Source organism: Scatophagus argus, chromosome 6 (assembly GCF_020382885.2).
Source record: "Scatophagus argus isolate fScaArg1 chromosome 6, fScaArg1.pri, whole genome shotgun sequence".
Lineage (NCBI taxonomy): Eukaryota > Metazoa > Chordata > Actinopteri > Scatophagidae > Scatophagus > Scatophagus argus.
In genome coordinates this window covers 15,472,366-15,488,170 of record NC_058498.1, presented here as the reverse complement: position 1 = coordinate 15,488,170, position 15,805 = coordinate 15,472,366, and the positions used below count along the sequence as shown (strand labels likewise).

General features: G+C 39.3%; 2 protein-coding genes across 2 annotated transcripts; both read left to right on the top strand.

The window, feature by feature from the left end:
• The first annotated feature begins 6,549 nt into the window (after nucleotides 1-6,549).
• On the top strand, nucleotides 6,550-10,503 carry ptgfr (prostaglandin F receptor (FP)). The gene is made up of 3 exons (XM_046392811.1): nucleotides 6,550-7,001; nucleotides 7,431-8,239; nucleotides 9,464-10,503. The coding sequence occupies exons 2-3, from the start codon at nucleotides 7,445-7,447 to the stop codon at nucleotides 9,764-9,766; spliced, it is 1,098 nt and encodes a 365-aa protein (XP_046248767.1). The 5' UTR covers nucleotides 6,550-7,001; nucleotides 7,431-7,444; the 3' UTR covers nucleotides 9,767-10,503.
• A 1,306-nt stretch (nucleotides 10,504-11,809) lies between these two features.
• btf3l4 (basic transcription factor 3-like 4) lies at nucleotides 11,810-15,722 on the top strand. The gene is made up of 6 exons (XM_046392822.1): nucleotides 11,810-11,889; nucleotides 12,361-12,422; nucleotides 13,391-13,504; nucleotides 13,650-13,851; nucleotides 15,011-15,070; nucleotides 15,335-15,722. Exons 2-6 carry the CDS (start codon nucleotides 12,369-12,371, stop codon nucleotides 15,379-15,381), a joined length of 477 nt encoding a protein of 158 aa, XP_046248778.1. The 5' UTR covers nucleotides 11,810-11,889; nucleotides 12,361-12,368; the 3' UTR covers nucleotides 15,382-15,722.
• Nucleotides 15,723-15,805: the final 83 nt, after the last annotated feature.

The window sequence follows — 15,805 nt, the reverse complement described above, 5'->3', positions numbered from 1 at the left end:
GTAATGCTCAGGTGATCTGAGAAAAGCCCATGCAGTGCTGGGAAGTCATGCTAAGTACACTGGCTGCTCCTGAGAACTGCACTGTGTGCTCTGCACACCAATTACTGGCTCTTCAGGTAGAAATGTTGGATTTTAAAGGCTTCAAAGGACAAGCTGGCTGCAAACGAGTCTGCCTTCTCTGTCTTAAACACATGCTAGAGGCGACGTCGTGATTTTCATTGGCCTTGGAAACCTGAATAACCAGATGCTGGCTTCAGCCACATTGTCAGTAAAAAACATATTTCTTCAGTGCCTTCGACGAAACAGTGTGTGACGTTTAAGAAAATATCAGAGAGACAAAAATCAGAGAAATAAAGGTCTGTGGATTCATAAACTCTACATTTTAATTTGATATGAAACAGTGGTTTTATATTTTGATGTTTCTGTACATAATATTATTATAAAGTTCTGTATTTAAATTTTGAATGAAAGACTTGAATTTTGACAGGTCCTTGATTTTCAAGTAGCATTTCATGCAAATAAATTCAGCATTCATTTAGAACACTATTTCATTGAATTGTGAGCTTTGTTCTGAACAACACAATATCATGTTATGAGATATAATTTGCTGATGCGGTAGTAGTGTAGGTTTACAGCAGCTTTAGGGCTGCTTATTGTCAAACACCACCAGAAACAGTGTGAAACATAAGACATCCTTGTATATTTCCTCAAGAATAAATCTCAGACTAATCCCCAAAATCTACATTTCCATTACCAATGCTCCTGTGTGTTTAATACTGTGAGACATCCCTGTGATGCGTCTGGAAACAGATAAGCTCACACTTTCATCTTCACAGCAGCAAATTTGATTGTGACACATATCAGACTTACTGTAACTGTATACCTGCTGCTGAAACTGCATTAATAACTGCAAAAATACCATCATCATATAGAGATAAGAATCCATGAATGAGCTCTCTCTGATTTATGACATATCACCAAACGTTTACAATGTCAAGTATTAATGTGGCCAGAATCCAATTAAACAAGTGTTTCAACTGAACCCTATAATATAAATGTAAATACAGCTCTGTGTGTTATGAATCTGCACTGACACCTGGTGGCCTCATGTATATGAGCATTTTCAGTGTGTGACTCCGCAATGTAAAGCCATGAAAACCTCTACGCATATGACAGAAGTGTAACACTGTCAGGTCCAGCAGTGATGTGTGACAGTGTAACAAGTTAAATCTTCTTGTTTTGGAGTAACGATTGTTTTGTTGGTTACACACTCAAAGAAAGCAAGACCGTCTTCAAATGGGATGAATAACTGAGTGATGATACACGGGCATCTGTTTCATCCAACAGAAAGTATGCGCTCTATTTGTCAATGCTGAACCACAGCTACAGCATGAGAGGGAGCGAGAAAGTGATGACAAAGAAATTGTTTGCGTTGCACATCTGATTTTTGCATCTATATATTTGGTCAACATGCTTCTAACAGGACTTTGGGAGAGGGGGGGTATTTTTCCCTTTTATTTGACAGCTGATTTGAACACATGATGCCTCAAGTGACATCACTTGAAATGATGTCCCCAGTGCAAGGTGGCAGCATTCGTATCCGGGATATTTTGTCTTCATTCTTGTACCTTCGGAGGGAGTGGAAATTATCATCCACCTTTATATATGTCAGTGGTTTAGACTCACTCTGGGTCTTCCTCGGGATGTGGTTGGAAAGAGTAGTCAACCAGAGTGAAATGTGGTGATTCATTATATAGAACAATAGCTACATTTGTATATAACACAAGAATATTTACCGCGAATGAATTATGTGTAAAAGAAGTTAACCGGCAGAGTACTATCGATAACAATAAAAAATAACCTTATAACAACAGTGAAAAAATTGAGCCAGTTTCTAATAAGGTTTGAAAACCATTTGCTCATTAAGACCTGGATGCCCCAGAAGTCCAATTCAATAAGTCTCCAATTTGGCACCTCTGACAAACCTTGCCACAAAATCAATGCCTTCCTCTTTCAAAAGGTTGTCATTTCCATTGTGACAATAGTGAAGTTGGGTTCTGGGTACCCTGAATGTTCCAGGCAGTGTGGTGGTTTTTACAAAGAGATGCAAAGATTTCACAAAAAAATATATAAAATGCATTCAAATATATGTGTCTTAATCCTCAGACATGTCAGATATATAAGATTTAATTACTGAATCATATAGGAGAGTCTAAATATGTTTTGTCTGTAAGATGATCCTTTCTCATAAAATCCTGCAAATTGAGAATCAATAATAAAGATTTTCACCACCTTTACTCTGGTGTCAAAGAGCTGCTTCGTTTGCAACATGCTGTTCAGGTTTGCATGATCCACAGAACTGTCAGAAGGGTTTTTACAGTTTATCAGTAACATGGGGCAATGATCAGATGTGCTTCCACTTACTTTAGTGCAGGGCAACAGTGTGTCAGGTGTTCCCATGATGCTTCTCACTAATTACAGCTGCATTTCTCATGATGGATCAGCATGTTTGTTTTTCTCTAAGGGTCATTATGTTCTCCGTGATCGCTGAGCCTGACTGTTCTGCCAGCTTAATGTTCGAGTTCCTCACATAAAATGTCATTCTGCTCCAGTTAATGCGGTTGTTGTAGGGAAGGCCTGCAGCCAAGTTCGAGCCATAATAAAGATAAACAAAGAAAAAGAAAGTGAAATCTTTGTCTTATTTGAAAGTACAACATAACCTAATAACCAACAGTACTGGGCTAACACACATCCTTTTTGACTCCTTTAAATTAGGTAAAGTGCAGTTAGCTGATCCCTGGCCTGTCTTTTTGACCCTGCCCTGCCTTTTTGAACAAAGTAACTTTTATTTTACCTGCCTGCATTTGGATTCCATTTTCTGGACTGTACCACAGTAAAGTACACAGTAAATATTTACCCTTTCATGACTTTTTACCTTATGTAGTGGATGCGTTGCAAAACATTCCGTAAACTTTTAGTTAGTACTTTTAATTTAGTTTATTTCCATTCAGTTGATTTCTTCATACTATGCTACCACTCCTGTCTCTTTTTAAGAGTGCTAATCTTAAAAGTCTATCTTTGTTTCTGGTAAGATATAAAATAGTACAGTGACAGCAGTTATTAGGTGTACACTGATCCCTTCATCGAACATTTGATAAATGGTCGCCCCACAAATCCCTACTTGCCTCAATAACAACATAACCGATGTCACTCTGAATCTCGGCTTTGCTGCCCAACTTTATCCGAGCGTTGTGCCTTTTTTATGTTCAGTCTGACAGTGACAATCTCTGTGGGACTATAAATTAAATACACACACACACACAGTTACAAACCCCTGCTCTCTCTAGTTTCCCTGATGGCTATACTGATGATATGTGAGCTTGTCATCTGGGAGGCCAGGCAGGAACTGACTGCTGTTCACTTGTTCTCACCTGCTGGATAATTCAATTGCTACCAAGTGCTGTGACCTTTTAGAAACGTATTTGTGCTGTGTCTGGGAAATGTTGGTAATAACAATAGAAAATAACAGAAAAGATCTAACCTGACCTGCGTTCAAAGGTTCTTGTTGTTGTTGTTGTTGTTCTTTTTTTTTAACAGAACACTTCTGGGGGCAGCCGTGGGAGGGTCACCGGTTCGATTCCTCCTGGACCCATCCGGCTGGCTGATGTGTCCTTGTGCAAGGCACTTAACCCCCAGTTGCTCCCCGGACATCCCACTGCTCGTGTGTGTTTCACTGCGTGTTGCATGTTTGTGTTCAGTCAGTGATGTGTTCAATCAGTGATGGGTTAAATGCAGAGAAGAATTTTGGTATATGTAAAAATATACTGACAATTAAAGTTTGAAGTTGAAGTTCCATCAGTTGCCCCTTCTTGGCTTGATACAGGGCCTCCCAGGGCAACAGCTCTGCACCATTTACAATTTACAAATGAGAGAAATTGTTTGGTCAGGGTCACAGTCAGAGGAAAGAAATGATTAGAGGGGGAAAATGCGCCACAGCAGAGGCAGAGTACTTCTGTTACCTGTGAATCTTAGCACAAGATGTTTTTTTGTGATTAGATGGAGAAGCGAAGCAAAAAGCCACAGTGCCACTGGCAAAAAGCCTGCATTATGGCTCATTTTCCCATCTTGTTCAATCTACTCCAGGCTCCATCTGAACCCCACTGAGACAGCCAGTCTATTACAGCAGCCACATTTGATGCAGCCAACAAAAGAATGTGATTGCACTCCCATACCTGTGCTTGCCTGGCATTGTCATCAACCACTCTGCTGCTGGTCATTACAGCATACAGCAGATACTATGTGACACCACACTTGAAGGTGTAATGTCACGGGGGGAGTAAATCTCACCTTGTTGGATAATTAGTGATCATTTAGCCACAGGAGGAAGCTTAGAGGAAGGTTTCATCGCAGCAGTGAGAGCACAAGGTATCCTGTTTTGACAGTGAGAACAGACTGAAAAAAAAAACAATCTGTTGCAAGTGAAAAAGAAACTTTTTTTATCATTTTAGTAGCTCTTCACATACGTGGGATTAATAAATTTTGGTAAACTGGTAAAGCTGGTGGACCACCTCCACCACCAAGGGGATTCTGTAGAATTTTTACTCTTTATGCTGTATATCTCATATTCAGTAGCATACCAACAACATATTAAAAATGACATGAAATACAAAATTGCTGATTATTATGAAGATTAATCAAGAAGTACATGGAGTCTTGTCGTTGCCTACTTACTGAGGTGTAGTATGTTGTTTTCAAAGGAGAAAAATAATTGGATTTTGACTACAATACAAAAATGAAGGTACAAGAATGTAAAAAAACTAAACCCCCCATTAAGTGTAACAGTGTTAATGACAGAGGTTGGTTGGACACTATACAGGATTTATTATTATTTATTATTAGGATCTTTCCACTTCTGCTCACATATTAGAAGCTGCAGTCAGACTGCTGTGATAAATGAGATGTTAAGAAAATGACGCCAAAGTCTTATTAAGCTCAACTTCAATTTCTACTGAATAAAGGGCTTTTTTGGTTGCAAAATAGCTCAACAACAAAATCAGTTTCCTAATGATAATTAGTGGCAGAATATTTTCAGATGATATTAAATTTGGTTAGCATGCACAAAGCTCTGGGCGATGTGATGTCTGTTTTCAGATTATTTGTGACCTTAATATTTTACTTAGATTTTCTTCTAAAGCCTATCATGTCTTCACTTAGCAGTCAAGGGTGTCTGACTCATTGAGCTGGCACCATTACTGATACTCTCAATGTGTTTTGGTAAATTGTTCTAGGCACTGGACTGACAATATGAATCAATATTCTGGCCCCAGAGGCTTTGGGTAATGACAAGCCTGATGGGACTGCATTCTCTAGGGGAACTTAAGGAAAAACTGTTTCCTTTTCCAGTGTCCCCATCCCACTCAATTTTAACATTTTCTCCTTGTAGGATATGAAGACAACTTGGTGTCCTCACTAAAGTAATCACACAATCATCACCTAAAAGATTCAACTTTCTCCCCCCTCGGACGTAATCACACTCATACAGGCATATCCTGTCTGGGTTGCAAGTTCTCCACATAGCGAAGGAAGTGCTATAACCAAGTGCTTAAGGTGTCTTTCTCGAAAGAGAGACTCTCCAGGGTTAAATTGAGTTTGTAGTACAAATGAAAAGTCACAGAAAAACAAATTAGAGAGAGCTATGGAGTGGGCAATGTGTGCAGGCAATAAAAAATACAAAATACTTTCCCTCTTGAGATAAGCTGCTCCATCAACCCAAGGGAAGATACAGGGAGGGAGGAAGACCGTAGGAAGGACATGAGACGCACAGCAGAATATAAAATAATATATAAAGAGAAAACTGTTTCAAGGTGATGAATACAGAGCTTTCAGGAAGTGTCGCAGATCCAAGTCTGGAGAACTTGGGGCTTCATCTGCAATCTGCATACTTGAAACTGTCCTGTGGAACCCAAGTATCTCCAACACGTCAAGTTTTTTAGAGCGAAGACAAACAGCTGTGGGGTTTTGTTTTTTTTTTTTAGATTTGTACAGTTAATGCGACCATCAGTTTAGTTCAAAGATTTCACTCATCAAAGTTGGTCTACAGATCTTACAGCATAAGTTCTAAAAGTTCTAAAAAGCCTTTTCTGACTCCAGACGAAGCTGAAGTGACCTTAGCAGAGGACTGCAAGCAGGTTCTCATCTCTGCTCAGATCTGCATTAGCCACTACGTGCAGAACACAAAGAATTTGTCAGTGGTTGAGCTGCCTTGTGGGTAAAATTTGGACAAGGAAGGAGAATGTGTGGAATAAAAGATATCTGTATTTCTGCTGCATCAGTTTTGGACATCTTGTTTGTTAACATGTCCATCTCAATAATATTATAGGACAGCAATGCTAAATCTGTGGATTACTCTGTTGAAAAAAATTTTTTAAAGCAGTTTCATTAGTTGAAAAATAATATAAGTATATTTTGACATCAACAACTCGTACTCGCTGGGCTGGACCACAGCCCTTTCAAATTAGAACAACCGAGTTTAAGGTAAGAGTGACTGCGGGATGAATTTCACATGATCCACGGACGGAAAGACTTATTTTCAAGGAGGGCAGCCGTGCGTAATTATAAGAATCAACGGCATGCGCATTTTGACAACACTTTGTTTGTACCCGAGTCGACACTGAAACAAGAGAGCAGACTTGTGCAGATTTTTGCAGAATGTACAACAATGTACTGTATGTTTCTGATTTTGGGTTTGAGTTTCACCTGTCGGCTCGCGCAGACTGAGGCTCGTCCGCCCTCACTGACTGAGCGCCAAAGGAGCGCAGACGGAACAAGTTGCGCACACCGCTGACTCGACGGGAATACTGAGGAGTGCAGTTTCGGGAATTTCAATGACATTTACTGCCGGGCTGACAATAACCTCGATTTGTTTTACTGATTGTCAGAACACAGAGAGGGAGGAGGCTGTTGACTTATGGCGAGTTGTGTGAGAGAAGACCAAACCTGAGGTAAGACACTGAATAGATTCTGACCAGTCGCTACCATTAACGGAAGTTATTGTCTTGTGAGAACGTGTTTTCATATTTTATTCAATTGATTATTTCATTGTTCATTGCATTTCAGCTGTATGTTCGGAAAATAATTCTTGGAAATTTGCATCACTGTTTGCTGATAAGTTTATCGTACTACCTCAGAAAAGAAATTTATCCAAAACTGCATATGAACCGTACAGTAAAAGGCTGTAGATCAAAACAGCTTTAAAAAAAAAAATTTTTCTTTATTATTGACTGCTTCAAATCAGTGAAACTGTGAACATTGGAACTAGAGCTCTCTCCAGACTAAATATATAAAATAAAATAAAAATATTTTTCAGCCTCTGAAGCTTATTTCAAATAAACACACACACATCCTGTCCACTATTGTATCTTCTCTTTCAGGTTTTATTTCCACTATGTCAGCCAATGGGAGCTCAGAAACAGGTTGCAGGTCCGAGGTCAGACCAAGCAACAGTACGTGCAGCCAGAAGGAGCTGTCTGTCACTGCCTCTGTCATCTCCATGACCGTGGGTATCTTCTCCAACAGCCTCGCCCTTTTTATCCTCATCAAATCTTACAACCGCATCCGGATCAAGTCCAAGGCGTCCTTCCTGCTGTTTGTTAGCAGCCTGTTGATCACAGACCTGCTGGGTCACCTCATAAATGGCTCCCTGGTGCTTTTTGTCTACAGCTCCCAAAAGAAATGGGAGATATTTGACCCTCACCGCATTGTGTGCAGTGTCTTTGGGGCGTGCATGGTGTTCTTTGGTCTGAGCCCCTTGTTCCTGGGGAGTGCCATGGCAGTAGAGCGCTGCATTGGAGTCACCAGGCCTATCTTCCACTCCACAGCATTAGCTTCCCGCCACATGAAAAGGCTGCTGGGACTCACCTGGCTGCTCGCTGCCATGGTGGCTGTGCTGCCCATGCTGCTGTGGAGACCCTACAAGGTTCAAAGCTCCAGGAGCTGGTGCTTCTTCCATATGGAGGAACCCAAAGACTGGGTGGATGTCCTTCTGCCTCTGCTTTTCTCTCTGCTGGGGCTGCTGGCCCTACTGCTCTCCATTGTATGCAATACACTGACAAGCTGCGCTCTGCTGCAGGCCAGGATGCGCCGCAAGCATCACTGCAGAGGCACATCCTACCACATAGAGATGATCTGCCAACTGCTCGCTATCATGTTGGTGTCCTGCGTGTGCTGGGGCCCATTACTGGTAAGAAGTTCTGCTCTTATTTCTGCCATGTGACTTGACACTACAGGGGACCTTTTGTAGGTGTCACACATTCCCTACTGTTCTCTTAATCCATGTTTATCAACTTCAGTTTGTTAGTATCTCCATTCTTACATTTGCATTTTATGCCACTATTTTTCTTATTTTCAAACCATAGCTCCTATTTTGTGTGCACCCACTGTGTCTGTCATGGATTTTGAATGGCATATAGAAAGTGACTATCAAGAGAGGGCTTTGAAATAAAACAAAAACCTGACAGGTATTATAATCCATGATGTGTGATGAATTCAGTTTTGCATTGCTGCTTTTCATTTTTAGTCTGTCAATCTAGCTATTGACTCCTCATTCATAGTTAGGTACATATATATTGGGACATGTCTAAGTTTTTGGCATCTGTACGTCATCCTCTTTGTGAGCAACTTCAGGACTTTCAGATTCAGTTCAAGGAGTTTGACAAAAGTGTGGCGTTAACCATTTAGGAATTACAATCATTTTTATACACCCACATCTATTTTTGGTAGCTCATAAATGATGGGACAAATGGCTGACAAGCAGTTTCATGGCCAGGTATGGCCTGTTCCCCTGTTAGATCATGACAAGTCAAGCAGATAAAGTTCTGGAGTTAGTTCTGAGTGTTACATTTGCATTTGGTAGCTGTCCACAGGAACACTCAACGTGAGGTCCAAAGAGGTGTCTACACAAGTGAAAGAGGCCCTCATTAGTCTGAAAAATAAATAAATGAACCCACCTGAGAGACAGCAAAAACACTGAGTTTTGTGAGGAACTACAGAAGAAAAGGGTCTGTAGCGCTGCTCAAATCAAATTAATAAAAAATAATCAAACCAGCACTTCTGCCAACAGAGATCTACTCCCAATTGAAACAAAACATTGACTAACTGACCCTACCTGCCCTGAAATCCCTAAACCTAGTGCCCCTCCTAGTGTGTCAGGTTACCTAAGTGTATCTATGCTTTCTGTTACCAAACCATTCCTGGCCCAGTCCCCAGTTGTGTGCCTCAGTTAACACACAAGATTCTGAACAATAGTTAACATCTGTCAAACACAATCACAACAAGAAGCAACCTGGTATAAAGATATTTATTGCAGAATTTGCCCACAAACTGAAATCACATACTACCTCTTCAAACACAAAACTAATCCAGCTATTCTCTGTCACTTCCCATTATCTGATGGCCACTCCACCAGATCCATGTCATTATGCTGAGCACCAGAGCCAAGGATGAGCCTGCGTCTGTCAATCTCCTGATGGTAGTCCGTATGGCCACATGGAATCAGATCCTGGACCCCTGGGTCTACATCCTGCTGAGGAAGGCTGTTCTGAGGAAAATCTTCATGGTGCTCCACAGCTGCTGGAGCCCAAAGTCTCATCACCGACACCACTGGCAGTGCAGTTTATTGCGCAGTTCGATTGAGACCAGCAAATCTGGTGTTGGCCTAACTGACTGTAGATTACCTGTGCCAGACACTACAATTAAATCCATCACCTGAACCCTGGCCACAGTGTTCTGAACAGCTATGAAAGAAAGAAACAGGATGAAGCTGTGAAGAACTTTGTTGGAATACAGATGGTCAAAGTTATTGGAGCCATCACTAGAAGCTCATTTACAATCTTACATAAACTGCCGCTATATAGTTAGCTTCTGTGTTCTCTGGAGTTGTAAAATGATCACCATGACCTGGCAGTATTGTGGTCTGTTGTGTAATATGGGATTAACTTTTTTTCACTTTCAACTCTGTTTCATGCAGCAAAGTCTGTCTAAAATGTTCACAGCGCTCAGTCGCAGTTAGACTGGTTCAGCAGTTATTCCTTCATTGCGCTTTTTCTTTTGGACAGCTTAAGTTCTTAATGCTGCTGAAATTTCCACATGGCAACTCCTGTATGTATGTGTGTGTGTGTGTGTGTGTGTGTAAACTCATCTAAATATTTTATGATTTAGTCAGTCAGCTAATAGAGACTACACTCAACATTTCTCTAGATTATGTCAACAGATCTGCAGCAAAATGTGCCAAATGATACAAGATAACTGAGCTTTGATCAGTCTGCACAAAAATTTAACACTATCTATCTATCTATATATCTATCTATCTGTCTGTCTATCTATCTGTCTGTCTGTCTATTGTTATTATATCCAGTAATTGCTCTAAATGTGGTGTTGTGCAAAAGTGTTTTTATGGCTGTATATTTAAAGTGAACATATAAAAACCAATTAAAAAATTACAAAAAATATTACACAGCAAATTGAATACTTTTGAATACTTTTAAAAATGTTATAATCAGTGATTGAGTGACATGTGTAAGGAGGGAGTTATTCTCCACTGAAAATGTATTTTGAGGAGAAAGTCTGTCGTCTTCTCTATGCAGTCTGGAGTGTGACATAGGGATAGTTATAAACTATTTTTTAGTGCTCAGTTATAATCACTTAAAATTATTCAATTTCAAACAATTATATTAATCATAATTAATCAATTCTGACACATTTTGTAGAAAGGTAATAAAAGTTGATTAATTAAATTTGGATTTATACTGTGCATCATGAATAATTACAGTTCCTGCTGTTGCTCTGGGGGCTTTAATTGTATTCAATTTTTAGGTGGCGCACTGCTTGCACATCTTCATCACAGCTGTCCGTCAGTTACAGTAAAGTGATCATAAATTCTAAACTGTGAATGTTAAGCAGAGAACAAATAAACCCTGAGATGGAACATAAGACAGACATAAATGGAAAAACAGAAGAATAAATTGATAAAAATAATAAAAACAATAATTTTAGGATTCCAGATTAAAGCCCATTTGCTTTTTGAAGATACAATTAGAGAAGAGAATTATTACATGTAAATTTATTTGTTTTGTCTTGTTTTTTTCAAGGATTCAAGGAGATTTATTGTTATTTCACACATGTAGAAACATGAGGTGGAACAAAATTAGTTTCCCTGGTCCCGGTACAAGCCCAATAACCTAAATACTAATGCTATGAATATAAAAACAACACTATATAAATATGAAAACAACCAGAATAAAAGATATAACCAGTGAACAGGGACCAGATGGCGACAATATTTACAGCAGTATTGCAGAATTATGTAAATGAGGAATAGTGCAAATGTTTTAAAATGCATCATTTAATGTTATTAGTTTAATGATAATTATTAAATAATGAATTGAAGTTTATTGATTGCAGTTAGACATTGAATAATACAACTGTATCTCAAACTCCATATAAAACCTTTTTTATATAGGAAAATGCTGCAGGAGTATTTTACTTGGACATTCCCACACTTTAAATGAGAAAATAGTAAATCTTTTTAACATTACATTTGTTTTATTCTTTGGGAATAACCAAATTATTATCGTTTTACGGACACCTTTCAAGTCCACAGGGATACATAATTGATGATGAAAGGGAAACGTTGGGCTGCACCTTCGCTTCTTGGAGGAGTAGCGTCTGTTTGTGTAATTCTTCAGGTGTCCTGTAGGTGTCAGCACGACACCCAAAACCTCCTCCTGGTCTGAAACGAAGACGAAGAAGAAAAATCCGTATGGTATGTGACGTAATCTCTTCCTTATTACTTCCATCTTTCAGTACCGCATGCATCTGTGGATATTTGAGCAGGTTTGGGACGATAAATGTTGATTTGTTTGAAATGTGCGGCGTTTGCGGTGTGTGGGGATTTGGGTGTGTGGCCAGAGCCGAGCTGTCGGACTGCGTGGAGCGGTGACATGCTATGTGTTCAGTCTGTAGGCCCTGTGTTGTGTTTTCATCTCTGCAGCTCCTAACCAGACACAAACACACACACACTCACACACTGTCTACTGACAAGTTGGAGCTAGTCTGAGTCATTATTGCATCAGCCTGATCAAATTTCTCGGTTTCTTTAATGTCTTTTTTTATCGGTTTGCTTCTAGATAAAACATGCTGGTGTTTGGTGTTGGTGGACTCATGGTGGACTCTTTCTGTTAGCTCATATTGCTGTAGCTGATGTTGCAGCTAACAGTCGACAGGGAGAACAGCAGCATGCTAGCTGCTTAGCTAGTTACACAGAATACTTGTCAATATTATATACATTTTCCCCTCATATTTCAGGTGAGAACATGAATCAAGAAAAATTGGCAAAACTTCAAGCCCAGGTCCGGATAGGAGGAAAGGTAGGTTAACATATGGGAAATGGTCTGTGTTTTTTTCATTCGCTTTAGCTGAAGTGGTGCACTCAAACCAGTAAGTGTACTTCACTGTACGTAGGTGTGATTTAATGTTTTGCTTTTGATTTAATCAAATAAACTATGCTTCACAAAAGGCTACAGTACATTTGGCCACAAAACAGGATATTTGCCTTTTTTTTATGTTTTATTCAAAATTTGTATACAGTGTTACTTTCATGTGATTAAAATCTAAATTTATTAAAATAATATTTAGATAATGAGTATTTGAACCTTGCAGTCAAACGATACGGAGCTGAAACAATTTAGTCAATTAACAAATTAATCTATCAAGAATTAATATGCCACTCCCTTGATAATCAGTTTTTAACTTAAGTCATTTTTCAAGAAAAAGAAAAAAACAAATATTCTCTCGTTCTAGCCTCTCAAACGTGAACATTTGCTGTTTTCCTTGGTTTCATGTGTTGTATCTCAGTTAGGGTTTTGGATTGTTAACTAGACCAAAAAAGTGATTTTGAAGATGTGAAAATAATTAATTAAAAATGTATGATGTGAAAATGAGTAGGGGATGAATTACTATTAAACAGTGATAATTCAGTTTATCACCTTGTATTATTACTAGAAACTGAAATAGAAATAAACCCTGTATACTGAGACATCAGTATTTGAGGAGTATCTATATGCATATCAGCCTCAAAAATGTGCCAGGCTTGGAGTGTAGCAGTGAACTTTAGTAGATTTTGAACAGAATCACCTCTGACTTCTATGTGTTTTGACTTGAAAGCCTTGTATGAAATCCTGTAATAGAACAATTTTTTTAAATTAAAATAGCTATTCTGTCACTTCCCTTTTCTTTTCTTTTTTCTTTTTTTTTATCCTGATGCCGTCACCTCTGTTAGTCATAACGAGCTTTGTGTTGCTGTCATTTCAGAATCTTACATATGCTTTGGTTTTAGGGATCTGCACGCAGGAAGAAGAAGGTGGTTCACAGAACTGCGACGGCTGATGACAAAAAGCTTCAGAGTTCATTAAAAAAGTTGGCTGTCAACAACATTGCTGGAATTGAGGAGGTAAATTGATAGGAATGGAATAGGAGTGCTGACTGGTGTAGACTTATTTGAAGTTTTTTCACATTTATCTGTTGATAAGCAATGTACAGATTACTATAGCACATATAGACATCACTGTGAAAACTGAGTGGCCCTCTGCTCTCAGGTGAACATGATCAAAGATGACGGAACTGTGATCCACTTCAACAACCCCAAAGTTCAGGCCTCTCTGTCCGCCAACACCTTCGCCATCACGGGCCACGCTGAGACCAAGCAGCTGACAGAGATGCTTCCAGGCATCCTCAGTCAGCTGGGAGCAGACAGCCTCAGCAGCCTGCGCAAACTGGCAGAACAGTTCCCTCGGCAAGGTGGGTGTACCTGGACCTCTAACGTGTTATAATCACTGTAAAGAGAGGACAGTGGGGGGTTCTGTCTCTCCAGTGTGTCATAGTTATTTAACGAGTCTCAATTTAAAACTGCACTGAACAGATCTGCATATTGATGGCTTCAAATGGTGAGAGGTAACAGATTAAAAAGTTAAAATTTCACTATAAAAAAATTATCCTTGCATGCTGCATTATCGTGCTGTGTAGATATCTGCTTGATTTACACCATAAAGTTATCAGCCATGTCACAGAAGTGTTAGTAATGCTTCTTTATCAGGACCAAGATGTTTTTCATACAAAGAAAGATAGGTCTAGGTCTATGTGGAACACCACTACATATTTCTTATTGCAAACAAATCTCAACCAACAATGTGTAGTCCGTCTCTCAATACTTTACTCTGGCTCTCAGCCACAGGCCCATTCATTCCATAGGCATATGGTAGTTTCAAAAAGGTCACAATTACATAATTTAATTATTTTTTTCTTAAAGGGAAAAATAATGTCCTAAAACAGCTGTACAAAAACTACAATTGTAGCATTTAGCAGACTTGACTCAAACAAGAGTGAGTGTATTTGCAGGGGACTATTTTCAGTGATGAATCAGTACACATTCAGTGCTGCCGTGGGTATTTCCAGCAGCAGGATGAATATGTGGCATCAACTCAAAATAAACTACAGTGTTCCTGTTCATGATCATGAAGTATCGGGTCACTCAGTGTAAGAGTGTGGCAGTGGAGCTCTGTGGCACAGGGGAATAACATACACTATATAGACAAAAGTATCCACCTTGTTATGGGGATGTTTTTCAGGGATTGGGCTCGGCCCCTTACTTCCAGTGAAGGGAAATCTTAATGCTTCAGCAGACATTCAGACATTTTGGACAATGCTATGCTTCCAGCTTTGTGGCAACAGTTTGGTGAAGGCCCTTTTCTATTCCAGCATGACTGTGCCCCAGTGCACAAAGTAAAGTCTATAAAGACATGGCTGGATGAGTTTGGTGTGGAAGAACCTGACTGGCCCACACAGAGATGGATGTGTTGGCTATAAGAAAAATAGAGAATATAACCAGACTTATCCTTTCAGAAAATATTTCTAATGTAGCCACAGTTGATTTGATTTTTATTTGTTTATTTCATCTCAGCTCTTGACAGCAAGGCTCCAAAGGCAGAGGACATTGAGGAAGAGGATGATGATGTTCCAGGTATGGACCATCAGATATTAGGCATAGAAAAGTCAGACAGTTAAATGTATGCGTGTGTGTGTGTGTTTATACACACTTCCACCTCAATATGGTTTGCTAAATTTCAAAATTCTGCACAGAATTATCTAGTTAAATGAAGACTGTAGATGTGGTTTTCATAAATTCAGCTGCATTTACTTTATTACTGAAGTTAGCAGAATAAAAACAATGTTATACAGAACTGTATTTTTCCCGTGTACTAGTTCACAATGTGTTGTTCTGCAGATCTGGTGGAGAACTTCGATGAAGCGTCAAAGAACGAGGCAAATTGATGCACATGACAATCATGTGCACACAGACTGGACTGCAATGAAGCGTGAAACCTTTTCCGGTGTTTTTAAGTCTAGTCATCCAGACATATCAGACACTATCCCCACAAACCAGAGACTTTTCTATTTTACAATGGCCCACTGATGTCCGAGTCAGGCTGGCTTGTGCGCTTTAAAAACAACAACAACAACAAAACAAACAAACAAAGAAATCCCTTCTGGTAAACAGTTCAGTCCCTATACCACATTGTCATTGTCAGTCATGGTCAGGATTACAGTGGTCATTAACGCAAGTCTTAAGACATTTTGTTTATGAAACAAAATAAAGGTCATTGACATTTTTAGATGGTGCTGTGGTCATTCACAACATTTCGTAAATATTGAAGATTTTACTGTGGAGTCTGGCGTGGAAATGAAGCTCTAGTTC

Excerpts from the sequence above, each read along its gene's own strand:
- ptgfr (XM_046392811.1), top strand. The coding sequence starts at position 7,445 with ATGTCAGCCAATGGGAGCTCAGAAACAGGTTGCAGGTCCGAGGTCAGA. Across the intron at positions 8,240-9,463 it reads TGTGCTGGGGCCCATTACTG|ATCCATGTCATTATGCTGAG; the intron begins GTAAGAAGTTCT and ends CCACTCCACCAG.
- btf3l4 (XM_046392822.1), top strand. The coding sequence starts at position 12,369 with ATGAATCAAGAAAAATTGGCAAAACTTCAAGCCCAGGTCCGGATAGGA. Across the intron at positions 13,505-13,649 it reads ACATTGCTGGAATTGAGGAG|GTGAACATGATCAAAGATGA; the intron begins GTAAATTGATAG and ends CTCTGCTCTCAG. Across the intron at positions 13,852-15,010 it reads AGAACAGTTCCCTCGGCAAG|CTCTTGACAGCAAGGCTCCA; the intron begins GTGGGTGTACCT and ends ATTTCATCTCAG.